The sequence below is a fragment of the Gekko japonicus genome, unplaced genomic scaffold (genome assembly GCF_001447785.1).
Source record: "Gekko japonicus isolate JY-2015 unplaced genomic scaffold, Gekko_japonicus_V1.1 scaffold2157, whole genome shotgun sequence".
Lineage (NCBI taxonomy): Eukaryota > Metazoa > Chordata > Lepidosauria > Squamata > Gekkonidae > Gekko > Gekko japonicus.
The window spans coordinates 201,939-212,158 of NW_015171569.1; the positions used below are offsets into that span (position 1 = coordinate 201,939).

At 44.4% G+C, this 10,220-nt stretch overlaps 1 protein-coding gene across 1 annotated transcript in view; it reads left to right on the forward strand.

The window, feature by feature from the left end:
- The window catches only part of TECR (trans-2,3-enoyl-CoA reductase), a 42,263-nt gene extending 33,626 nt beyond the window's left edge, over positions 1–8,637 (forward strand). Inside the window, exons 8-12 of the mRNA XM_015419799.1 lie at positions 2,947–2,990; positions 3,631–3,688; positions 5,354–5,442; positions 6,227–6,272; positions 7,608–8,637. Coding sequence (XP_015275285.1) covers positions 2,947–2,990; positions 3,631–3,688; positions 5,354–5,442; positions 6,227–6,272; positions 7,608–7,735 — 365 coding nt within the window. The 3' untranslated portion in view covers positions 7,736–8,637. The remainder of the gene's footprint in view (positions 1–2,946; positions 2,991–3,630; positions 3,689–5,353; positions 5,443–6,226; positions 6,273–7,607) is intronic.
- The last annotated feature ends 1,583 nt before the right edge of the window (positions 8,638–10,220 follow it).

Genomic DNA, 10,220 nt, shown 5'->3' on the forward strand with positions numbered 1-10,220 from the left:
ACATAGAGGAATGTAAGAAACTTTTCCCTTGCTTGACAAGCTAAGAGTGAATGATTTTATCTTGTTTTGTGATTTTTATATTGCCTGAAAAGTTAGAAAAAGATCCCTTCTACATACATACATACATACATACATACATACATACATACATACATACCGTGTTTTCCCGAAAATAAGACACTGTCTTATATTTATTTTTTCTCAAGAAGACACACTAGGGCTTATACCACAAATGCATAGAAATCCTGCTAGGGCTTATTTTTGGGGTAGGTCTTATTTTTGGGGAAACAGGGTAGTAAGTGATTAAGAAAAGATATTGGAACTTGTGTGAATGTTCCTGCCTTCACCAACTTAAGGATCAAGACGCTTATGCTTTTTTTATTTTAAGCAGAAACTGCCAAGAAATCTCTCTCCTCACTTTTAAAGACCTGTCTGTATAACAGCTACTTTTTTGTGAAAAACTATTGTTTTTCTATTGTTTATATTTATCCAAAGTTACCTCATCCCTGTTGCCTATTCACCTTCTAAGCCCTAAACCTGATACTTACCTGACCTTTCCCCCTCAAAAGTGAAATAAAACAGTCTTAGGTTTGAATTACTATCAGCCTCTCATGTGCCATCATCAAACATAGACAAAAAAGTTTTTAGTTGGTCCCCCTGGAGCTGACTGTGGTAAAATTCAGACTTAAACTGAAGAAAGTTGGGAAAACCACTAGGCCATTCAGGTTTGACCCTGATGAATATACAGTGGAGGTGAAGAATAGATAGAGTGCTTGAATAACTATGGACAGAGGTTCATGACATTGTACAGGAGGCAGCAATCAGCACCATCCCAAAGAAAAAATGCAAGAAAGCAAAGTGGCTGTCTGATAAGGCTTTACAAATAGCAGAGGAAAGAAGGAAAGCAAAAGGCAAAGGTGAAAAGGAAAGTGGAAGCAGTGACAGACTTCACGTTCCTGGGATCCAAGATCACTGCAGATGGTGACTGCAGCCATGAAATTAAAAGATCCCTGCTCCTTGGGAGGAAAGTGATGGCAAACCTAGACAGCATAATAAAAAGTAGAGACATCACCCTGCCAACAAAAGTCCATATGGTTAAAGCAATGGTATTTCCAGTAGTAATGTATGGCTGCGAGAGTTGAACTATAAGGAAGGCCGAGCGCCGAAGAATAGATTCTTTTGAATTATGGTGCTGGAGAAGACTCTTGAGAGTCCCTTGGACTGCCAGGAGATCAAATCAGTCAATCCTAAAAGAAATCAACCCTAATTATAACCTGGAAGGCCAGATACTGAAACTGAAGCTCAAATACTTTGGCCACCAAATGAGAAGAGAGCACTCACTGGAGAAGACCCTGATGCTGGGAAAGATTGAAGGTTAAAGAAGGGGATGGCAAAGGATGAGATGGTTAGTCAGTGTTATTGATGCAACGAACATGAAATTAAGCAATCTCCGGAGCATGACAGAAGACAGGAGGGCCTGGCGTGATGTGGTCCATGGGGTTGCGAAGAGTCAGACTCGACTGTGCAACTGAACAACAACCTGTTCCCTAGGCTGAGTCAGAATATATCTATCCACATTTAAACAACAGACTGAGAAACAAAAGAAAAATGGGCTGCTCAGCAAAGAAAAAGATAAAGGGAACAAAAGGGAAAACATAATACCCATACACAAAATCTTATGTTTGCTTGATCCTAGGGATAGATTTGTGACTCCTCTTTTCCTAGGGTTAAATATTTCCCCCATGTAAATACTGCACTGCTTAGATTAATATTGGGCACATTGATATGATTGCAAGGTTTTATAAATTTATCTGCTCTTCGATTTTACTTCCATCCCCATCTTGCAGCAAGATTCTTTGGTGTGCCTGACACCATAAATCTTGTATTTGTAAGCATTTTGCTGCTTACCCCATTCTCAGTTGATAGGAGGTACAATGGTTTACTCCTTACTTATCAATTTTTAAATGTTTTTGAGAATTGATAATGGATGTCTTGTTGGTAGGGAGAAAGGAAACATTGCTGCCTTAAAATAAAAATCTGCAGCCTCTTTCTTAATTTCTGAATTCTAGTCCAACACACAGAACTTTTCTGCTATTGCTATGTTGCTGCTCCCATAAGCCTGTGTTCTGAAAAGCTTCTATGACGATTTCACCCTCCCTCACAGGATTTCCCTTTATATTGTTCTTAGCTGAGCAGCCCCTTTTCGTTCTTCTTTGTTTTTCTCTGGCAGTCCCACCCAGTCATTTGAATGTATATTGGTAAATGCTGCCCCCGCATACGAACTGAGGGGAAATGGTCAGATAGGAATCAGGTGTAGGATTTATGAGGTGAACAGACAATAGGAATGAGGGGTTTTTGTATAAAAATAAACACCAGATAATTTGTCACAAACAAGTAACAGTTTGTTATGCAAGCAGGCCTCTAAAACTTGAGGACAGAGATTTCTTGGCAGTCTCTGCTTACATAAACAAGCATAAGCTTTTTAGTCTCACAGATACTTAAGTTGGTGAAGGCAGGACTGTTCATACAAGTTCCAGTTTCCTTCCTTATACATTGGCTAGGGATCATCCCCTTCTAGGAGCTATTTCCCTCAGTCTTGATAGGAATGGGATACTTGCCCCACTTCCCTAACTCAGGATCCTTCTTGATCCTCTCACAGTCTGTTAACTGTCAGTGCCTCACTGGGTCTGCTTTGGTCTTTCACTGTTAACTGTCAGTGCCTCACTGCACTCTCAACTGAAGAATTCCATTTGAATCCCCGGCCACTCAAGGTTCTCAGACCAGGTTATAGCATTATTTATTTATTTTATTTAATGAGATTCCCGTCACAACTTCCCTGAGTTCTATGTTTCTACAAAGTTTATTCCTAGTAGGAGCATACTACCTATTCCTAGTTTCACAGTTCCCCTAACTTAAGTGAATGTGTTTTGTTTTTGTGTCCCTCAGCATATGGACATGAGCAAGTGAAACTGGCACTCATCATATTCCTGGTAAGAATGTGTGAACCTTTAAGGATGAGTTATAAGAGCCGCATGTAGGTTGGGGGGGTGAGTGTGGGACAGAAGATATAAATGGTAGTGGGATGACCTTCTGTGTACAGGGTTTAGTTGAAATTATGGGTAGCCCTGGGGTGGAAGCTTGCATAACCAGTAGTGACTTAAAAATTAAGGCGGATTACTGGTGCTCAGGTTAATGAAGAGAGAGAACCTGGTTGCTCTTCTTCAGTTTTCTTGTTGTGTGCATGGTCTAGGTGCCATCTCTTAATCCCTACTTCCTTAATTTGAGCCAGGCTTGGCCAAAGGACCTCTTTCAGTGTTAGGGCATAACTCTGGAACATATGAAGTAGTGACAGTAATATGAGCAACTGAGAACATTTGTAGAGGAAGGTCTGAAGGAGATCATAATGCACTGGTAAGAACAGGATCCCCTCCCCTTTGCTGGCACATTCAGGTCTTTCTGTCTTTCCAAACTGGTTTCTAAATTGTGTAACAATTATTTGCATCATTGGTCATGACTACACTGACCTTGAGAGACTTTCATACAGGAACTGGGCTTGTGGTGATGAGGGGCATTGTAACAGGTCACCCCTTAGTCCCTGTGTGTTGACACTTGGCCCATTTCTTCCTGCAGTTCTGTCAGCTTGGAAATTTCTCAATTCACATTGCTCTGCGGAACCTGCGCCCTGCTGGTGAGTAGAGAATAGGATGAAACAAAGAGCCTCTTAGGGCTTAAATTGAAGTTCAGGTAATTAGCATGATGGCCTTACAAGATGGTTCTGAAGGAACTTCTAGCAAGAGCTGCCATTGGGCCATGGCAGGTGAGACCAACTTCAGGTTACGTTTTGCCTTCAGGCAGGGATTTGAGCCCATCTGAAAATACTGTTTAACAGAAAATCCAGATTCTGCATAGAAGTATCCCATTTGCCTAATTCATTCCTGTAATGTTTGGGATTTGCGGACTCCAGAACTCTTCCCCTTTTGTTGGTGGAAGGGGGAGAAGACTTTGAGTAAGAAAGAGCAGTAGGAGGTTTGCTAAAGATGCTAGAACACAAGCTGAATGGAAGAGCAACCATGATGAGACATATAGGCTACAGAAGCATCACCTGGACCCCACTCAGTTCCTGTGGCTTTTATAAGTAATACTCCATTGCCCCCAGTCCCTCCAGCTTTTCCTGGGACTGTTGAAGTCCACTGTCAAGCCTGCCCTGGGCTCCGGGGGCAGACCCTCCCGTGGCCGTGATGTCTAAAGGTGGGGGAGGTCCGATGGCTCTGGGAGACAAGGGTTGTAAAGAAGAGAGGGAGCGTTGGGGCTTCAGATAGGTAGGGGATGGAGTTGAACACCACTCCGCAAGTCCCTCTACCTCCGTGCTTCGGTTCCCCAGCCTCTCAGCGTCCTCCCTGGACTCCTTCTTGCTCTCTCTGCATCCAGTGGTTCCGAGCACGTCCTTCCTCCCCGGCCCCTTCGCTTCCCTCTCCTTTATACCCAGCTCCCTCGCCCAGCTCCGTCTCCCGTCCCCGCCTCATTCCTCCCAGCCCCGCCCCCCCTGATAAGCTCTGACGCCTTCCCCGCGGCCCGGGTGTGGTCGTAGCTACGCTGGTGGTGTGGCCCCAGGCCGCCAAGACTTGGCGGCCTGGGGCTGCGCCACCAGCTCCGGCATGTAGGGTTTCGTGAGGTCGTGGGGCCACCGTCAGAATCTCCCCGGTGCCGTCGGCCTCTCCTGCTGCTCCCCGCGGCTCCGTGGTCGGGCGGGGTCAGACTATTGTGTCCCTGACGGGGCTCGGTGAGGCAGGGTCTTCTCGGTCTGCCGGTTCCCTGGGTGAGTTGGTGGTCGTTGGGGTCTCTGGGGGTGTAGGTTAAGTCCCGGGATCCCTGAACCAGGACATCCACATTAACTTTCGTCTGGATTTTATATGCTTGCCTGTGTACACACAATTATACATTTGTTGAAGGGACCCTAGAAGTCTAACAGTGTTTTTGTACCAGAAAATTTTTATCAAAAGCATCTGTGGTCAGATATAAGCTTTTGTGATATTCAGCTAGAATTTCTGAGTAGGTGCCAAACCTGATTAAGTTCCAGTGTAGTGCTCCGGTGTTCCATGGCCCACCTCTGGTAATTTCTTGTGATATACACAGTTGGAATGCAAGTACTCTGTAAAGACATCTGTAGAAACCTCCAGGTGTGTGGCAGTAGATGATAGTGGCAGCAAGTGTGAAGTAGTAGTAGAACAGTGTCCTCCTTAAGCCTGTTGGTTCCACTTAGGAACTCACTAACCATGGCAAATATACTGCAGATATACATAATCATTTGGGAGAGGGATGTATGATGTGTCTTTGAAACAGATCATTTCCCTAAGTTCCAAGACGAGGAAGATCCCATATCCTACCAAGAACCCATTCACATGGCTTTTCTTGCTGGTTTCCTGTCCTAACTACACCTACGAGGTAAGGTTGCCATTCAGCCTTACCACAGGATCGGAGAAGCCTGAATCTGGGAGATCCTGTGTCTTGTTTCTTGTTTACTACTTTTGCACATGAAGATTGTGGCTGGAACAGCAGTTTCTTCTTTCAGGCAGGCCGCTAATGAGCATAGATTTTCATCTGGTTATTTGCTAACTGAATGATAAGGTTTTATTCATCTAAAACTGGATGCTTGACAAAATACTGGCATCCAGTTATCATCCCCAGAATTCACCCTCTTGAAACTTCGTTGTTGCATGATAGCTGTTCTGTAAAAGTAGGTAGGGGAATAAGTTGACTTCCTCTGTCCTGTGTGACATTGCAGAAGAAATGGATAGTAAACCGTGATTTAATGTTCTCAAAATATGTGGCATCAGCACAGATACTGATTTTCCGATCCTCTGGCTTTGGCTGCTGTCCTTACTTGAGCCTTTCTATTCCCCTTTGAGTAGATGATATGTGAACTACTTCCCTCTATTCACCCATCAACCTAATTATAAGTTTATAGGTACAAAAGAGGAACTGGGCTTTGGAGTGCCGAGGGGGGCAGAGATGGTCTGCTTCCTAGCTCTGTTTTGATTAGCAAGTTCAGGAAGATCCCTTGGCAATGAGCAGGGCTGTGGCGCTCCCTCTTTTTCCTCAGTGTGAATGTCAAAGGAGGCTACTGAAGCCTTTTGCTTATTAGCCATAGCTGTGGAATACGACTCAGAAATCTTTTTATCTGCCTCACCTGCCACAACTCTGAACTGGTGTCTTCCTTGTCTTCCAGGTGGGATCCTGGATTGGATTTGCCATTATGACTCAGTGCCTTCCAGGTAAGTTCTGATTTTGGACTTTTAAAGATGTCTGGCCTTCACTATAATGAAACAAATTCACAAGTTTTGGACTTTTAAAGATGTCTGGCCTTCGCTATAATCATGAAACAAATTCACAGGGCACCAGTTCTTTCTGCCCCTCTTTAGGAAGCAGGATTGAGCCCATGTATCTACAGGAGCACAAGACTCTTGTCCCCCTGCCACACAGGAATATACTTATACCTTGGTGGAAGGCAAAACCCAAGAGTTATGTCTGTTCTCCCTCCTCCCCCTTTGTTTCTTGGAGGTGCGCACATGTTTGTGTGTCCAAAGTGTGGCTCCACTTTGGATCTACCTAACATATCAAATGATTAAGCTAAATAAAAGCTTATTAGTTTCTCTTACTGAAAGAGTAGCACTTGGATTCCCGGGAATCTGTGTCTGGCCTCAGTTTCTGCTTTTCCTAAACCCAGACGTATGCATTTCCTCATTGTATTACCTGTATCAGGCACATGCTTTTTCTGGTTCTTCTTGCCTGCAAAGATGCTGGAGCAGCTTGGAACTGCTGAGAAGTCTGGTGGTTAAACTTTGATTAGCATGCAGAATCTCTTCTGTTTAAGGCATGGGGCAGTTAGTATGGCTGCTACAGACAATGGCACAGTTGAGGTTTTTTGTGCATGTCAGAGCTGAATGACAGCACAAGCTGAGCATAGCACGTAATGAATCCAAATGAAATTGTTCAGGAAGTGGCACACCATTCTCCTTACATGTCATGAATAGATACCTGAAACTGCTTGATAGGAAGTTAGGAGACATGAGCTTGGTGGAGAGGTAGGTAAACCTGGATAGCAGGCACAGTCACTGACAATGGCTGTGATCACACGCACTAAATAATCCACTCTCAATTCACTTTCCTACTGGATTTTGCCAGTTCACACAGTAAAATTCAGTTGGAAAGCACATTGAAAGTGGATTATCTAGTGCATGTGATCGCAGCCATTGTCGCTCTGAGGTGGTTATCTCACCCTCTCTTTTAGGAAGGGGGTGAAAGCAGTCTCTTTGCACTGCAGCAGTTCCTTCTGAAGGATAAAACCCAAGGCAAATGCTGCTCTGTCATCTTAGTCAGGTGGTTGCTTTGCAACCTAGCCGGAACATATCTTCAGCACAATCTGAAGGCTGATTGGTAGAGTATCTGCTTTGCATGTATTCATCTCATGCCTATAATTTCCCATCCGTCACTTCATATAGGTAACAGAAATTAATACCCTGTTATATTTATGGGTGGGAGGAAGTAGAATGTTTAGTGCCCTGTTATGTACGCCTGCTGAAGCAGAACTCTCTCTTCTTTGCTTGCAGTGGCTCTGTTTTCCCTAGTCGGCTTTATTCAGATGACCATCTGGGCAAAGGGGAAGCACCGAAGCTACCTGAAGGAGTTCCGGGATTACCCACCGCTGCGCTCACCTATTATCCCCTTCCTGCTTTAAGATGGGGGCAGTTGCTTCTAGATCTGGGCTGGTGCCGTTTTTTAAAAAACTTTGTGAGCAGCTGTTGGGGTCTAAAGTGGGATTTTCTCTGGCTGTCTGCTCTATGATCTAAGAATGAAGCTGTACGGATTCTTTGCTTGCGTAAACTTACTGGGTCCCCCACGGCATATCTGTGTTCTTATCCCCATTTTAAAGCTTTCCTGAGCTTGGGATCTACCTTCCATGCACAGCACTGTAAAGCCAAACGCTGCAGCAGAGACCAAAGGCCCTGAGAGAGCAGTCTAAATTTGCAGCAAACCAACACCAAAACAGCTGCTGTGGATCTAATTCTGCATACATAGGTGCCGAAGGCTGAATCTAGGTAGCTGGAGCTTGACTCAAGGAGATGACTTCTGCCAGTGCAGCCTCTGGGCACCAGACCTTTGCTGTACTTCTCCTCATGCTAACAGGGGTAGCCTGCCTCTTAGCTCAGCTTTGTGCATCTCCCCAGCTAAACGCGCCCTCTTGTGGTAATTATTGGTATAGCGCATACCCAACACAGCCTGTCTCTATCTCAAAAGCGTCTGTAAGATTTTTGAGAGACCCACTATGAGGCTCTGTCTTCCTGTTTTACGCAGCATGGTCCTGTGAATCCTATGGGCCTGGCTCCCGGAACAGCAGTGGTACTTGCAGCCCAAATCTTAAAGCAGCTCCACTGAGATGGTAGGAGCAACTTCAGTGTAGTCCGGATTGCACATGGGAGGCATTAAGCTGCAAACCTGGGGCAAGGGAGATGGCAAGAGACTCCTGTGCTAGGATTATGTTCTGGGAGCAGCTGGGGCTGTCCTTCCACTCAGCATGCAAGCTGGCAGTATTAGTTTTAAGTGGAAATGCCTCCCTTTGAACTCCACTCAGCACTGAGAGAAAATATTAGTTTTAAGTGGAAATGCCTCCCTTTTTTTAGCAAATGAACTCCACTCAGCACTGAGAGAAATTCCTGTCTTTCTCCCTGTCCCAACATGCTAAGCAGAAGTTGTTCTTTAAACTTACCCAGCTGTAGAAAACGGTGGCTGCAAAGTAGGCTGGGCTTTGGTCTGCTGGCAGAGGAGGGTATTGAGGTGAGCGGCTGAAGGACAAGACTTTCCACATAAGCTACTATTCTGTGGCAGTTGCATCATGCATTTTCTCCAACCTCAGTCCAGACCCTTGAATCACTCCTACTTACAGAAGGTTTTAATAGCAGCCCTGATGCCACGTGTAGCGAAAGTTACATCCTCACTTGACACTGTAAATAGGGGTGGAGGGGGGACTGGTTTGAAACAATGGTTGAAGCTTCATTTAATCACCAGAAAAGGCTCTGACTGTTGCTTACAGTGTTAAAAAGGAGACCTCCCTGAGAGAAATCTGCTTTTGCCCGTTTTGTCTTAATGTTATAAAGATTGCAATCCTGTTCACACTTACATGGGGGGGGGGAAGCCCTGTTGAACTCATTAAGGCTCACTTTTAAGTAACATGGACAGGAGCAGGCTGAAAGTTTGCTATCGTCTTAGTTTATGCTGCATGTGAGCAGTAGGATACTGGAAACCTGCTAGGCAGCTGTTTAAATGAGCCACTGACTTGCTATGGTCTGTTTCATGTGGAATTTGTCTTCTGTGTCAGAACTACACCAATAAAAGTAATTGAACCCATTGTTTGTAAAGAGCAGCTTGGAATCACAGGAATGAAGGACTTGCCTTGTATGGTGGAAGGGCTTCATGGTGGGGCATCAAGAGAAGATGCTTAACATATGGCTATCCTATCTGGAGCATATATAACATGCTAAAAAGTAGATTACCAAGAAATGGCTACTGTTTAATTCTTCAGCCAATGCTGAAATTATACCAAGTTATAATGCTGGCCACATGACCACAGAAACGTCTTCGGACAGCGCTGGCTCTTCGGCTTTGAAACGGAGATGAGCACTGCAACCCTAGAGTCGGATTCGACTGGCTTTCGAGCAAGGGAACCTTTACCTTTACCTATAATGCTACTATGCAAGTTTTTTGAAGGCTTCTCATACCTTTCATTTGAGAATTTTACTTTCAGTAGTTCAAGAACTGCCTTACTGGACTAAGGGGGCAGCAAAATGCCTTAGAAGGTCACATACAAGGTAGGAGAATGGTGGCCATTTTCACATGTTTGCCCCTAAGCAGTGGCTGATCAAGAAATATCACAGCAGTTTCTATTTAGGCAACATAACTAATAGCGATTTGTAGTTCTTCTATGAATATTTTCAAAAAGCTAGGGGGACATCACATCATTTGGTAGCAGTATTCATGTGCTGTTCATTATCCTAAGAAGAAAGTGTAAATATTAAAAAACACATTTTCATTAAATGTGGCATAGTGAATAAGCTACAAGGCACAAGAGCTTAATGGAGAGGCAAAGAAACTCCAGATGGCCTTTAACTTAGCCAGCAGAAAAGGTCTCTTGCATTTTCTTAGCTCTGATGGAAGGAAACAAAGGC